Raw genomic sequence first — 16,606 nt, forward strand, 5'->3', positions numbered from 1 at the left:
TTCGTCGTAATTAAGCTTTTACACAAAGGTTTGACACAGGTTTGACAAAAAAAGCCTAGGTTGCATTTTGGCGAGAGTTTCACTTTAAGTTGCTAAAACAGAGTCTGATTAACGTTCTGGTTTATCTTGTTATCTTTTTTTAAACTTGACTTTAAAGGTTGCTGCAGAGCAAGGTGAAGTTTTAAAGTTAAACATTGCCAAGACGACAAACTGAATCAAGTTAAATTCCCTGTCATTATGGTAATTCGATTTCTGTAATGAACCAGGATGCTGAACTTTATGCATGAAAACAACTGATGTGAGGTCAGAAGTAAATGATTTAAACTTCATGTCTTCTCCTGATGACTTCAGTACCTGAACACAGCATCTCACCTCAGGAAGTAAATGAGTTGTGACTTCAGTACACACATTTATGAGTGAAATGGTCTTTTATGGAGATTTCTAGGTGTGTGTGTGTGTGTGTGTGTGTGTGTGTGTGTGTGTGTGTGTGTGTGTGTGTGTGTGTGTGTGTGTGTGTGTGTGTGTGTGTGTGGACTCACAGAGTGGTGAGCTGGCTCATGTTGGAGAAGGAGTCATCAGACAGGGAGCTGATTTTATTGTTGCTCAGATCTCTGCAGAGGAAAAAGTTCAATTCCAAATTAATACACACACACACACACACACACACACACACACACACACACACACACACACACACACACACACACACACACAAGCATACACTCCTCACACTCTATACCACAATAGTCACATTAGATACACATACGCATATTTCACACATATACACACAAACTGAACTAATAACACACACTGCAGTCTGACTCTACGGCCTTTTGAAGATGTTGCCGATGGCTGAATCGATGTGATCACACTGAGGATACACACTTATGTGTGTTTGAGATAAACACACAAAGCTCTTTAAAATGAGCTGGACTTCTCCCCACAGGATTCACTACACAGTCCACAGCTCCCCCTGCTGGACATCATCATGAATACAGTCATCATGCGGTTTGTCTGAACATCAGCATTATTCCAACACACCCAGAATAATTTAGGGATTAACAGCCGACCAGAAAAGTGGGCAGAGTTCATGTAAAGACACTTAAATGAAACAGGGTGTTTACATTCACATCAGACTTTAACTTTTATGTTCATCAATCAGTCAGATGTCTTTAAAGGGTCGACGTCATCTAAAACACACTTACGCCACCCAAGTGTGTTTTATTATCCATGTTGTTTACAAAAAAGTGGGCACTCCTTGATGTTATGCTCATTCTGTTTTCATGTGAAGCATTTGTTGTGTGTCTGCAATCAAAATTAAGTTTATTATCTGAGACCGACACTGTCCACCAACAAAGCGTGCAGTGTACAGATGAAGCATTCAAACAACAAGAGAGTTTCATCGAGTACTGCTTACACAAGCTGCAGGAATTTGAACGTGGCTAACTCCTTGGGAACACTGGTGAACTGGTTACCATCCAGATACCTGCGAGGACAGAATGAGAGTCAGTAGCTGTGCATCGATGCTGAATAATGATTCAAATCCTCCATGAAGGACATTTGACAGATTCACACATAATCACGTCTCCACAATGTCAACAAGTTCCTGGTGGTCTGAAAATCTTCAAATTGAAATGTGACACATTCTGATCAGAAAACCAGTTAGTTTAATGTTCCTTGTTAATGCAGAAAGTGTCATCTACCTCCAAAAAGTTGCTGTGGTTGTGTGTTTCAGACTCACAGTTCGGTGACGTTGCGGGGGAGTCCTCTGGGCAGAGCCTGCAGGTGTTTGTTGCTGCAGCGCACCACTGAGTCCATACAGGTGCACTGGCTGGGACACTGAGGCCCCAGAGAGCAGCTGCTGTCCTCCAGGACGGAGCCTGAACACACACACACACACACACACGCATAAATAAATAACTCCACCTCTTCATATTTAGCATTTTCTTTTTCACCAAATTGAGAAAACTGCCGTTCCAGTGATCAGGCTCATTCCTGTCACTGTGTATTCATGTTTGTATCCGAGTTTGTGTGTTGTCGTACCGTCCTCGCAGCGGAAGTCAGGCACAGCCACATCCTGCAGAGGGATTTCTCGCAGGAAGGCGGGGCCCTGGCAGCGAGGATTCCCCGTCACAATTCGTCGGCTCCGAAGCCACGCCCCAAACCAAGAGAGGCGGCAGTCACAGTTGAACGGATTGGCCAGAAGGTTCCTAACGGACAGAGGTGATGTAGAGTCGGAGACAGTAGGATAGGACGGCAGCAGAGATCTGTGTGTGTGTGTGTGTGTGTGTGTGTGTGTGTGTGTGTGTGCGTGTCTCTCACAGTGTGGACAGGTTGGGCAGGGTGTCGAAGGCTCCCGGCAGGATGGTGCTCAGCTGGTTGTCGTAGAGAGAGAGCAGCCTGACGTTGGTCAGACCGGTGAAGCTGCCGTTATGGATACAGCTGATCTTGTTGTTCCTCAGCATCCTGCAGTCACACACACACACACACACACACACACACACACACACACACACACACACACACACACACACACACACACACCAATGTTTATTGCCAACTGAAACAAACAGTAAACTCTTGCAGAAGTGAGAATGTGATGAACTCACAGCATGCGCAGCCCCTCCATGCCTCTGAACATGCTCCCTCTCACTGACTCCAGGTGATTGGCCGTCAGGTGAAGCTCCGCCACCGCCGAGGCACCTTCGAACGCCCCGTCCTCGATCTCTGATATCTTGTTGTTGCTCAGGTTACTGGGAGGCAGGACGACAAAACCGCCAAAATAAGAAATGTTCCATGGTTTTCACACGAATCGTTAGAGATTCAGACCAAAGTGCTCTATCAAACTGAATATGTTGTTTTAGCTGAAGTAAACTACTCACGAGCAGGAAGTCAGAATAGTCACTTGTCAGCACATTGTTTTTTCCAGTGGTAAAATGGATTAAAAAGTACTCTTGTTGCTGTTTTAAGTACCTTTTCCATGTATTTTTCCAAGTCAAACCTCACAAATTACACAGCAGTTTGGTCTGAGCCTCTTTCCCCTCTTGAGGTCCCAGTAAACAGACAAAGGCATCTCTCAGAAGTTTCTTTGATGACTGGACGGGTACTCGTCATTGTTGAAGGAGTGACCTACATTTTTTTGAGCTGCGACAGGCCTTTGAACGCTCCGGTGGCCTCCAGCACGGAGAGGTCGTTGTTGTTGAGACGCCTGCGACGGTCACAGAGCAGAGAGCAGACACGGAGAGGACGGAGCACAAACATCATTAGCTGAGCAGCCTCGCTTGGAATGTATGTGTTTGTGTGCATCCATGCAGTGTGAGTGCAAAGACACATGTCAACACAGATATCCATAAAGTGTACAGTGTGTGTGTGCTCACATATGTGTGTGTGTGTCCGACTGTACATACAGAGAGCGGCATATAAACACTGCTGACCCAACAGGGACTGACCCTCCTACAGTGCATTCATTTTTAATGTTGGCGTCCCCCAAAATAGATTATAAATGTGTGCACTGGAAGCAGACTGGTATATGAGCAGGGCCAAGATCTTCAGCTGATATCAGCTGATCACAGATACATTCATACTGGAGCAATTTAATTGATTAATGGGAGAAAAAAAATGTATAAAACATTTTGATATCTGATTCATTGTTTAAGTCATTTATCAAGACAAACAAAGTCTTGTTCCAGCTTCTTAGAATGAAGATTTGCTGCTTTTATATCATTATAAAGCTGCTGATACTGTTACTTTCTAATAAAAATGAGTGTTAATTAGCTCTTTATCATAAAAGTTGTCACCGTTATACATATGTCTGTGTTCTGTACAGGTGTGTGTTCTGTTCAGGTGTGTGTGTTCTGTACAGGTGTGTGTGTTTATTTTGTGTCTCACAGCTCTTCGGTAGAGGACGGCAGGTGTTCAGGGAACTTGGTGAGGCGGAGGTTGGAGCAGTCGACCACGTTGGCCTCACAGCGACACTTGGCGGGACACACAGGCTTACTGTTACACTCGTAGCTCAGACGCCTGTCTTCAGTACCTAGACACACACAGACACACACACACACACACACACACACACACACACACACACACACACGATGGACAGAGGGCAGGAGTGATGTGGGTCTAACTGGAAAGATGCTCTGGGAACATCAAATGACTGCATGTGTGCAAACATAATGTCCTTGGTGGAGGTAATAAACCCCAAATCAGGTTAAACTACATCTAACAAGCTAAACTAAGAGGACAGGATTACAAAAAAACATTCAGATGTCAGAGGAGATCAGGCCCATGTTGTTTGTTTTTGAATCCTGTCGAGCTGTGTATTGTATTGATCAGGAATACTCAGTGAAGGCTGGACAGTCCAGTACATAGTGGAACACAAACAGACAAACATAATCACCTGGGATGTGGTACTGCTCCTTGGCTGCCATGAGAAAGAAAGAGAAACAAAACCATGTCAGTCAAAAACACACAAACACACATAAATTGGAGGATGTCTTGCATAAAACTGGCATAAAATGATGTGTTTCCATGTTTGGCTGTTTGTATGGAAGTGATGCGTCGGCATGAGAGTGGTTTTCCAGGCCTGGCAGCGGAGTGAAACAGTTAATGTGCTGATCAGAGAGCCTGCCACGCTTTCACTGGCTTCACACACTGGCATGGTGCGGGTGAAGGAAGCAGCCAGGAGCAACCAGTGAGATCAACTCTGTGTATTCTCATTCTGTTGTTACATATTTCTTTTGAGGGAAGCTTTGCTGTAGCTCGTGAAGCCAGACTGTCACTACTCGCCGTCTGTCTTTCACTCTCTTCCTTGTCGATCTAGTCTGGTGATCTCGATGTGATATCGACCAATCCATGAATTGTGACGCTCACATCGTGACGCCGACTCTGTTGTGATTCTCTTATCTAAGAAACAAACTTGTTCAAGAAATGATATGAAGGTGCTAATACACACTTTAGTCTCATCGTGTTTGGACGACTGTAGTTTTCTTTTTACCTGCCTTAATAAATCTACACTCCGCCGTTTACAGACTATCCAAAAATGCTGCTGTTAAGCTCTTAAAGGATGAAAATTGTTAAATATGGAGCAGCTGTATGTTTTAACAGAATGCTGTGAAGCTGCAGAAACGTTTTGTGGACAACGAAACTTCACCCGACTTTCCATCAGCATGGGGGAGAGTGGATAATCATTTTCGGGTGAACTGTCCCTTTAAAAACTCTGGGAGGTTGTGCTTTCTAGTCTGTAGTCTGTAGACTTCGTCTCCAAATAAGCTTGAGGTCTTAATTCTCTTTAATTCTGTTCAGACTGGCACTGAGGCAGCATGTAGCACTATATTTTCATAATTCATCTTCACATCATCTCATGTATTTGTATATTTTACCTTGTTTGTTTAATCACACACACACACGCATGCACACACACACACACACACACACACACACACTGACCGGAGCAGCGGAACTTGTTGCTCTTGATCTGCGCGATGCGTTTGTTGGCGAGGCGGCGAGGGCTGGCGCAGCGCGCTCCACTCGTCTCTATGGGGTTTGAGCGCAGGAAGTCGGCCAGCCACTTCACATTACAGTCACACACGAAGGGGTTCTGGGCCAGGTGGCTGATGGGAAATCACAGGGGGCAGGACATCAGTCAGATCAAGACTGAATGGAGTGGAACAGAACCTAAAATAGCGTGTGTGTGTGTGAGTGTTTCCTCTCACAGGGTCTGGATGCTGTGCAGCGAGCTGAAGGTGCCTTTCGCCAGACTCTGGATTTTGTTGTCATACAGCGACAGCAGCGCCAAGTTCTCCAGATCTTTGAACACTGACGCTCTGATGCAGTGGATCTTGTTGGCATTCAGCAACCTGATGAACATAAAACAACATCAGCATCATGAACTCAACGACTTCCCATAAACCCGGCTTTTGACTTGGCAAGAACCGAGCAGAGACACGACGGTTTCAGTCCAACAAACTGAGAAATGACGATCATGTTGACACCTGAGATTCCTTTGTGTAAATGTCAGTTCAGACAGATAAATGCACGTTGTGGTTCAGACTTACAGCAGCTCCAGAGAGGCCAGGCCGTCAAACACTCCGCTGGGCAGCTCCGTGATCTTATTACCATACAGCACCCTGCGCACAGAGAACAGCTGGTTTCACTGAAGGGAATCTGTGTTCATATATTTTCCATCACTTACTGTAATATTCTATTACATTAAATCACATTTTATTATCAATTTAACAGTAAGACTCTTATTTCACGGGTAGAACCTTCAGATGTCTTCACACTCAACCAGTGTTGACATATCAACACACTCACATACACACACATACACACTCGTATACACACACAGAGCCGCAGGCCGCCGGCTATGATTGTTTCTCAGTCCTGATATTTCATAAGGAAGCTGTTTACAGAGAGCAGGCGCCACCTCTGAATTATTCAGATCAACAGAAGCACAAATGCACATGCATGCGGTGCAAACATATGGAGGTATAGACTGGCATAATACAGACATATGTAAACACATATCGGTGGACACACACACACACACACACACACACACACACACACACACACACACTGAGACAATCTGTGTTACTCACAGGGAGTTGAGAGCTCGGAGGCCGTGGAACGCATCAGGAGCGATCTCAGATATCTGGTTGTTACTCAGGTCTCTGGGAATGAAACACACACAGACTTCAGTCACAGGAGCCAGAAACACTGATCGAGACTTTATCTTTGTTTTCATGTGAAGGTGAAATCCTTTTCAGTTTCATAACAGAGCTGAGAGGGTGTTTACACGTGGCATTAACATCCACACTAATGGTTCACTGTCCTGTAAATGTAATTCTGTATCGTACGCAGCAGGACGTGTTTCAGTGTCTTAAAGATGTTTTCAGCTCTCATCTTCCAAGAGGCTCCTTCAGTTCTAACTAACCGGAGACGAGCTGCAGGATTTTAAACTCTGTGTGGATGACAGTAAGTCCCAGTGATGTACGTGTTTATATATATCTGGTCACTCAAGACGCATGTTAATGTCATGTGTGAGCCGACAGCCTTCGACCTGTCCACCTGTGATTGGATGTTTAATTTCCTGTTTTGTCCACTAAAACTTAATCTAAAAACAACCCTTGTATAATATCGATGGCTTCTGATAACTTTACGAATGAATCTAAAAATGTCATTAATAACTCAAAATACTCCAGTGGGCCTGTTTTCTAGTATTGCTGAGCTGAACGCCGTACAGTACTTCTCCCCCCGCAGGGATCTGCAGAGCTTTTACATCCAGTCCTTCCAACTTTGAGGTTCAGTCATACTGAGAGTGTCGTGATGTCATTTGTCACTGTGTTTTGCCAATAGCGGCATAGAAAAAAAGAATTATTAGGATTACATGCTGATGAGAAAAGTTTTTGGTGATGCATTTTTTATTTTATGTAACGTGTCCTTTTTCTCTGGGGTAGAAAAATACATGAATGGTTTTATTGTTCCTTCTTCTGATCCCCAAATCAGACTGAATCACATGAAAAAAAACATTCATAAAGAGGAGAAAGCTCACTTCATGAGATGACTGGACCGTAAGGGAGCTTGACACAAACGTTTTATATGAGAGGCAGTTTCTAACAGAGCGAGAGACGCTCTGCGGGCCAAGATGAAGCTTTAACATCTCTAATTCGGTCGGGTCTTCCAGACCACAACATGTCAGATTATACAACCCTTGTTCTGCTGCCACATCGCAGTCGCTCAAATGTCATAATAAATTTGAAGACAAACCACTTAAACCGGCCTGGTAATGTAATCAACCCCCTCCTCGCAGGGCTCGGAGACAGTCTCACAGTGATGATGTAAGAGGACGAGCGGGGGAGACAAGGGCAAGATTGAGAGGAAGAGGGAAACCACAGAGAGACAAAGAGGGAGACTGAGGATGGAAATGGGCAAAGGAAAAGAGAAAGAGAGAAGCAGCGACAGTGGACGGAACAAAAGCCGCAAAGAAAGAAAAGAAGGAGGAGGAAATAAAACTCAAAAACAAGGCTATGAAGCTATAAACATTATTATTGTGCATTTTTCTAAAGAACATATTAACCAGATCACAGCGATATGCGCTTGATTCATCATGTGAGACACTTTAAAAGCCTCTGACGGGGACTGTAACTGCTTGACATAAATCAAGCGCTCCTCCGTGCTGAAAATCCACTGGGGCTGTTTGTTATGTCAAGCAGGGAAACCACAGCTGGGTGAACAGTGGAGACAGAGGAGGAAGAAGAGAGCGATCCAGTTGGCAGATCAGAGTTTAAAACATGAGAACTGTCTCAGAGGCATTGGCCCTCTGGAGGCGGACATACTGTCATCTCATTGGTTGAGGTGAAAGTGAAGGGGCGGAGCCATGAAACCAGAGCCTCTCTGCAAAGATGCTGTTAGCTTAGCTGAGTTTCTACAACCTCCTATGAAGAGAAATGTATATTTAATCACTTGATTTCATGTGATGATAATCATTCAGCAAATCAGAGACGCTAAAGGAAAATATTTAGTGTTGATGTTTAAGTTCTCGAGCCAAACACAGATTCGGTGAAAGGAAGTTGGATTTAAGCCTTAAAGAAATCAATTTTAATCTTAAAATCAATCTTAATTTGAGGGTATTCATGAGTATTTGTGCGTATGATTTCTTTTTAAGGTCTACTCTCCTGATGAATGGACAGATGGGATGTTTACCCTCCTGTATGTCCTGAGTCTGGCTACGGGTTTCCTGAATACTGTCTTAGATTAAAAGGCCAATGATGGGAAAATAAGTGACATTCATCCACTGACATTTATGAGCCATCCCTGAAAATTATGCCTTCAGAGGACTCACATTCGACGAAGCTTCTTGTAGGAGGTGAAGGCGCCGGGAGGAACTGACTTGATGCCATTCTGCTCCAAACGACTGTAGACAGACAGACAGACAGACAGACAGACAGACAGACAGACAGACAGACAGACAGACAGGGACAGAGACATTAATAATTTGCCTCCTGCAGGCCGCTGCACACCGCAGCACAGCTGGCAGCAGGATGTTACTTCCATCAACTGTCTGTAGTTTCCATTTAAAGCACTCGAACATTTGTCGACATTCAACATTAATCCAAAGCTCTGTTCTTCTGTCAACTCTTACAGCACGACTCTAACTCGAAGTGACACTAAAGACGCTTCATATCTTACAGGAAATTCAAGACATAAAAGTTTTAATTTGAAATTAGAGACCTTGATGGCGTCGCACCAGCAGCAAAGGCCCGTCATCATGTTGACGTTCTGGCCCGTGAGCGCTCGGTAGACATTACTTCAAGTAAGTACAAGTCACAAGTAACATTTGCTTGATCGAGGATTAAATCCTTGACTAACAAAGCCTAAAATATATATTCAGAGTAACAAAAATACAAAAACTCTGCTGCAACAGCCTTTTCTTTATCTGTTAGCGAACCTCAAAGTTCCCTGACTCCTCTAAATCTTTGTTAGCGTCACCTCACCTGAATACTAAAGACTCAAGTCAAATCAACGAGTCAGACCTGCACTTTGAATAATGGAAACACTCCTTACCCTCAGACAGATATAATGTCAGCAGATTACAATATTGAGAATCATTATATTCTGGGCTGTTATCAAATATTATACATAGTGAACATAAAGGTAGTGGTGATAAAGAAGCGGTCATCGTAGACTCCAGTATGACGCGCAGTAAGTTCTTCACTCGGACTGTGTTTGTCTGAGCTGAAACGAAAACCTCCAGATGATACTCACATCTCAGTCATGGCCTCAGGCAGGTGGGCGGGGATGGCAGTGAGGCCCCTCCCCCGACAGTCCACGATATTGTTGCTGCAGGAACACATGGGAGGACAGGAGCCGGACGCCAGGCTGCACGGCTGAACGAAGGCACTGCCGCCGTGGCCTTCAGAGAAAAAAACATGGAAGAAAAAGGGGTCAAATATCAACTCCATCATCCACAGGTGGTTCATGTCACTGGGCTGCCGTACCTGAGCAGGCGAAGTCGCTCTTGCGCAGCTCGGCGAGGTTGAGGCCCCTCAGCGAGGGAGGAGAGCTGCACTGAGTGTAGAGGCCTAACGCCGCCCGCTGACGCAGCCACGGAGACAACCAGGCCAGGTGACAGTCACAGCGCAGAGAGTTGGAGTGGAGACGACTGGGAGGAGGAAGACGGAGGGAGAGACAGAGCAGATCGGAGGAGGGAGAGGAAGGGAAGAAAGGGATGAATACATTGGGGAGGGTAAGAGGACAGGTGGGAGTGAAGGAGGGAGGTGAAAGTAAAGTGTGCAGAAAATGGAGGTGTACAGGGAGGAAGTGAAGAACATGAGAAGAAAGAAAGAGAAGGGAGAAAAATTAGGGTTCTGGTAAGTATCTGCCGTTTTTCACGTCTCCTTTCTGTTTCCCGTGTGAACAATCTTGCATTCTGGGTAACGTAGCGCGCTGACGTGAGGACTCACAAGGTGCGGAGCTTCGGCATGTGGTTGAAACTGGAGACAGGAATACTGCTGATGTTGTTGTTGTTCAGCGTGCTGGAAACAGAGAAACCCGAATCAAACTCAACATTATTTACACGACCTCCTGGACTTTATCTGGACTCTTTCAGGATACTCACAGAACCTCCAGAGACCGCAGAGCTCTGAACGCTCCCTCCTCTATACAGCTGATGTGGTTTTTATCCAGCTGACTGGTGATAAGAAGAACACAACACAACAACTAGCTGTAAGCATGTGAAAGAACTGGATGATACAATGATTTGATTGTGTCCGCAGTTTGTTTTTGTTGTACTCCTTCCTTTAATTTCCAGTTTTCTATATTTTCATTCACTGTGTTGTGTGTGTGTGTGCATGTTTTTGTGTATCCTTTCACACACAGGTTTTTGAGGTCCGTGGCTCCTCTGAAGGCTCGTCTCGGGACGGCCTGGATGAAATTTTCACTCAGGTCCCTGAAAAACACGGAAACGGAGAAAGAGAAGTTACTATTGAGAGATTTCATTTAATGGATTTATTGGTTCTGATCAAATCTATTTACATTTAACTGTCCGTGCACATGTTAACACATACATTATCTGCAGAGGCGATGGAACGATGTATACGATTGTTGTAGGACAAAACATGTTGTGTTTTGCACGCTTGCAAAACATTCGTGATCCTAAATAAATAAATATACATTATTTGTTAAAACACACACCTCTACGAGTTTGACTTCATAACTCGCTGTGGTGTAAACCTCAATACAACTTAATTTACACTGATACATTTAAGTGAAACACAGTTGTATCTTTCCTTAAAAGATTTTAATTCCAGAGCTCTAAATGTTGTGAAAAGACACCACAATGTGTGAACAAATATACAGTTCTTGCATTTGTCTTTTAAGGGATGTGAGTCATTTTGTCCAACCAGTCTCTATTATCCAGGAAGCTAACACTTCTTCTTATTTTTTTACACTGACAATAAAGATGCCACCATACCAGCTGCACCATCTGTGGAAGCCTGATGACTTACTGGCTCAATTCATATCGCGCAGAAAAAACATTTAAAATGAATGGAGTCTGCACAAACCCCGCGCTGTAAACATTTCAAGTGTTGGATCTTAATATCTCTGCTGTTAAACACTGAGTCTTCCTGCAGCTTCATCATCTTTATCTACAATCAGTTTATCAGCGTAGTGACTTACAGGCCATTACCAGCTACTTCCATACCAATGTAAACGCTGCTTCCTCTTTATCTTAATGTCGTGTTTCCCCCTCAGCCTGGAGGGATCTGAAATGTGGGGGGGGGGGAGCAACCAAATGCTGAGCTCCCCAAGAGACGGTCACATGTGTTACAGCAGGCCGACCGAGCAGAGACAGACAGAGACACACTGCTGCAACCAGACACAGACACTAATCTAATTCTTGTAGTCCAATTTGTGAATCTAGCAAGACGACAAAGGAATAAACTGATAAAAGCAGAACTGAAGGGTTAAAAAACGTGTGTGTGTGTGTGTGTGTGTCAGATAAACCACAGAGGAGGATGTACATCATCTCTGGCTGCCCTGGAGGACCTCAGACACACTCCATTAACGTCAGGGTCAGAGCAGAGAGCCTGACGGAGGAGGAAACTGAGACTCACTCTGTTTCACATCCAGCCTCAAACCGACGTCTTTGTCAAACGCAGAAATAAATTCACACATCAGAAGGTAACAATGAACCTGAACGTTTAGCGATTAACAAATTCCTCGCAGAGCAGAGAGGTCAGAAAATAAGCTAACCGGTAAAATAGTATCCGTCTGTTTCCAGGTCAAATGTGAAATCACTCGGTTGGACATCATTACTATTGATGTTTAATGAATTCATATTGTACTTTTGAACCGTCTTCACTGTATTTATTGCAAAAACTACTACACTTCACTCCACGATACAATACCGCTGGACACAACATCAGTAATGTTGATATTTTGGCCAGGGAAGGGTGTTAATACACAAAATGACACATGTTTACATGCCAAACATCAAAGTTTTGAAGCCCATCTTGATGACACCCAATGGTTTGCTGCCTACCTCGAGTTTAGCATAATTTTAGGAGCCCATAAGTGACCATATTTGGACATGGGGGTGGAGCTTGGAGAGAATATCCTTATTGGATCTGTCGGAGAACCTGTGGACGTGCTGTGGTGGTGTCTTCTCAATCACAACGTAGCCTGACCCTATAGCATAACCTGCTTTATTGTCTAGTTTACTCTGAATGTGCTGGATTGATGAAGACTGAAATGATGATGAAATGATTAAGACCCTAAATTGATTAGGAAACTGTTTGCTGAGGTAGTAAAATTTTCAAAAAGCTGAGTCTGAGAAATCCTTAGATGGCCACCATACTTATTTTTACGGAAGGTAATGGGCGTTTCTTCTGGCTCCATTTTTTTCTGATTGAACTGAACATCACTGTCTTTAAAGGAGGAAGCCATGGCTATAGACAGTGCGCAGGTCTCTTTAGGCCATCAATCCGTCAGTTACAGCTCTTTCTGTCAACGGTTCAGTGGTAAACCAGAGGAAGTATCGTGGAGAAGACAGCGGTTAAAAGCAGTAAGACAGCTTGAAATAAAATACATCCACTCGACAAAACACAACTAAAGCAATTTAAAGTAAACTAAACCCGACACTGTCTGAGGTCTGTGATAAAAGCAGAAGTCTCACTGTGTTGTTGAAGCAAAAAAAAGCTCGGCAAGTGTCTGAGACATGAAGCAAACGGTGCAGGATGTGATGAGGGATATACAGAGTGAGAGGACGGTGAGAAGGCCGGCGAGGTGATGGACAGACACTGATCATGTGTGAGGTGACGGAGGTATAAATAAGAAGAGCTATTAAAGGAAGGACCGAGTTGATGTGGGTCAACATTTGATTGAGACTTGGGTCTGACTGACTGGGAAACACCAGGAGAGACCCAGAACTCAGTCAGGGATGATTCTGTGTATCCCACCTGGCCTTGAAACCAAAGTATCTCCAAACTAAAGACCTGATGAGTCGTTACTGTGTCCCTCAATTACAGACGGTCTTACGTTATATTTCAGCAACATGTTCTCACTGCAAACTTGTCAACACCCCTCTAGTTTCAGTTTTGCAACAATGCCATGGTCAAGCTAGCATTAATACATTGTGTGACATTATGACATCTCATGACTGTTGGACTGTTTGTTAATCAAGTGGTCAAAATTTAGCTAGGTTTAGGCAAAGACCATAGTTTGGGTTAAAGTAACTGTGTTTCAGTCTTAAACGCAACTACGCCACTGACGTATGTTAACTTACGTAACATAAAACTTAAAAACAAATCATTCTGGGCTCTTGGTCACAAACGGGACACGAGCCCTGGTCACCACCGGAGGGAAAGTCCACTGTGTGACCAATCCAAAAGCCAGAGACAGTTGAAGAGTCAGACAGACAGAGAGGAGAAACACGACGACGACAAGGCGATGAGAAGAGACGGAGACAGAGAGAGAGACGTGGAGACTTGATAGAAAGAGACGGAGGAGACGTCCGGTCGTACTCGAGCCCAGTGAACCAAACTAACCACTTATTTTTGTCTGTCTGTTCCTCTCTGTTCACTTCCAGTTCAATCCACTCATGGATGTGAGCAGCAGCATTGTTGTTAAGGGATTTTTATTTCTGTTTGTCGAGAGTTATTTATTCATCTGCAATATGGAAGAAAGAACAAAACAGAGCTCAGCTCAACAACAACACAGCAGTATGTGGTTTCAAAGCTTGAACTCTGGTCTTTTCAGGAAGCACAGCTGGAAGCTTTTAAGAACATGCTGTCAAGGTTTCAGTTTCCAAATCAGCAATTTAATGAAACAAAAACATACAGAGAATTGAAAAAAAAAAGTGTAATAAGTTGTGATATGAGCTGTGATGTGAAGTGCGTTTCCCCTTCAGCTGGAGCAGGACAAGTTATTTTATCTTTCAAAGAAGAGAGAATTATAGCTGAGAGCAGAGAGAATTATAGTGTAGTGCACAACATTAAATATGTAAAATCTGACAAATATAATCAGAGTCACTGGGATTGTGACCAAGTCTGAAACCAGCAGCATCACACGTCAAGATAACTGCCTTTGTTTGCTCCTTCTTTCCTCTCTCTTCAGATCTTATTTCACACAGTGTTGTCTTGTATTTCTGCAGATGTGTGAGAAGACAGTTGACTCTGTGGGTGCTCAGGAGCTCAGCGAGGATGGTGAGCGCCCACAGGGAAATCAAACTGTCAGCTGACAATATTGGAGTAATTGGGTTTAGCTGAGACGAGGCCAAACGGAGCTGTGACTCCAAGCTAAACGTGTGTCAATCCCTATAATAAACCGTCTTGGTGTCCAGACAGTCCCCCCTTTAGGTCTTGACCTCTGTGAGGCTTCATGCAGTGATACAGTTCATGTCATGTTGCATCTCGGTGTGACCTGGTCTGACCTAATTGGCTCTAAAACACAAAACAATAACAAGAACAGGGGTGGATGCGTGCAGAATAAAGAAACACCCTGTGTGGTTACAACTAGATATTATTGTATGAGCATCCCGTGGGAAATAATATATTAGGAGGCTACGAAGGCAGTGACATTTTAAAACGGGGACTGAATAATAAACAGCTGCAGGAAACGGACACGCATGAAGGTATTTTACATTTACAAGGCTGCCAAACGTCCGGCGGGCGATAAGGAGCTGGTTTGCTGAGAAAAAGAACATAAAGGTGAAGCTGCAAATTGAGGAAAGCTCTGATGGATTTCTATATTTCAGTTCATCAAGGAATGTGCATACAAAGAGTATGTAAACCAAACACTGACTGACCTGATTATTAATCACTATCAATAATCAAATAATGTAAAAAATATGAGCATATGGATGCTTTGAATTTATACGCATATAAATACTTCACATTCCTCCACATTCACCATTCACACGCGTTTAAGACAGCTCTCTCTCCCTCCTCACACACACACACACACACACACACACACACACACACACACACACACACACACACACACACACCAATATTAAAGATGCTTTCCCATCAGGTTGTCAAGATATCTGTTGCCTGGACACCAGCAGGCTGGATATGATGTGTACCGGAGGGAAACACAGACTGGTCACAGCTGGACGTGTGTGTGTGTGTGTGTGTGTGTGTGTGTGTGTGTGTGTGTGTGTGTGTGTGTGTGTGTGTGTGTGGACAGTAGGTAGTCTCATAATATTTGCTCTCTCTCTCTCTCCTGCTATCTCCTCTATTCACTTTCTGATCCGTTCTGTCATCCGCTGTGTCCTTGTCCTCCCTCCCCTCTGTCCTTCCTCGCCCCTCTTCATCCTCTCATTGTCTCGCCGTCTCTCCTGTCGTTCCAATATCCTCCTCATCCCTCCTTCCCTCCCTCCCCTTGCCCACAGCGGAGGGTGAGAAAGGTAAACTTTCCCACTCGTTTTCTACTCGTCACCCCTCCGTCCATCCTCCTCTCCAGACTCCGGGTCAGACGCGGGTTAGTTTCAGTCAAGCTGGGAGGTCACGGAGGTGAAACTGTGAGTGTATCATGGACGTACATCCAGTTGATGAACTTTCCTGCTCATTACTGTTTTGTTATGCTTTCATACTCTGTTAATTAGAGCTGGATGATTAATACTGGTCCCAGCTTGTTAAATGAATATTTAAAAACCCAATTCTTAGAAAGAAATTGGGGTTCAATTCCAGTTTTGGGCAGTTATTGCAATCAAAACTGCCAAAAACTATGACATTGAAGACGGTAAAGTTTCTATACCGTACACACAGCATTACATAATTGAGCTGGTGTGTTGTGACTGTACACACTCTGCAGAGTTTAATGAGTTACCTATTTCTTCCATTTCTTCCTCACATTCACACACTCAAACTGTCTCGTTTGACCTCCAGCCAGGCAGGTCAGCAGACGGAGTCACAGCAACAACACAGTTAATATTTAATTGTCATAGTCTGGTCCACTCTTCAAACTGACACACACTCAGAACACACAACTTGAATAAGTTATCATCTACACAACAGAAAGATGCACAGAAGCAGTTGGAGGAGGAAGGAAAGGTGACAAGAGAGAGAGAGAGAGTAAGAAAAGATAAAGGAGAGGC

At 44.0% G+C, this 16,606-nt stretch overlaps 1 protein-coding gene across 10 annotated transcripts in view; it reads right to left on the reverse strand.

Moving 5' to 3' along the window:
* Positions 1–16,606, reverse strand: part of LOC119018836 (slit homolog 1 protein-like) — a 56,216-nt gene that overhangs the window by 14,769 nt on the left and 24,841 nt on the right. For all 10 annotated transcript variants that reach the window (XM_037096893.1, XM_037096842.1, XM_037096861.1 and 7 more), the window contains 19 exons: positions 10,880–10,951; positions 10,622–10,693; positions 10,467–10,538; positions 10,002–10,165; positions 9,769–9,916; positions 8,846–8,917; positions 6,603–6,674; positions 6,057–6,128; positions 5,715–5,858; positions 5,449–5,612; positions 4,400–4,423; positions 3,889–4,033; positions 3,134–3,208; positions 2,610–2,753; positions 2,323–2,466; positions 2,044–2,210; positions 1,742–1,880; positions 1,418–1,486; positions 540–611 (listed from right to left, as the gene is read on the reverse strand). In XM_037096893.1, the coding sequence (XP_036952788.1) occupies positions 540–611; positions 1,418–1,486; positions 1,742–1,880; positions 2,044–2,210; positions 2,323–2,466; positions 2,610–2,753; positions 3,134–3,208; positions 3,889–4,033; positions 4,400–4,423; positions 5,449–5,612; positions 5,715–5,858; positions 6,057–6,128; positions 6,603–6,674; positions 8,846–8,917; positions 9,769–9,916; positions 10,002–10,165; positions 10,467–10,538; positions 10,622–10,693; positions 10,880–10,951 (2,031 nt within the window). The remainder of the gene's footprint in view (positions 1–539; positions 612–1,417; positions 1,487–1,741; positions 1,881–2,043; positions 2,211–2,322; positions 2,467–2,609; positions 2,754–3,133; positions 3,209–3,888; positions 4,034–4,399; positions 4,424–5,448; positions 5,613–5,714; positions 5,859–6,056; positions 6,129–6,602; positions 6,675–8,845; positions 8,918–9,768; positions 9,917–10,001; positions 10,166–10,466; positions 10,539–10,621; positions 10,694–10,879; positions 10,952–16,606) is intronic.

This window comes from Acanthopagrus latus, chromosome 1 (genome assembly GCF_904848185.1).
Source record: "Acanthopagrus latus isolate v.2019 chromosome 1, fAcaLat1.1, whole genome shotgun sequence".
NCBI classification, from domain to species: Eukaryota; Metazoa; Chordata; class Actinopteri; order Spariformes; family Sparidae; genus Acanthopagrus; species Acanthopagrus latus.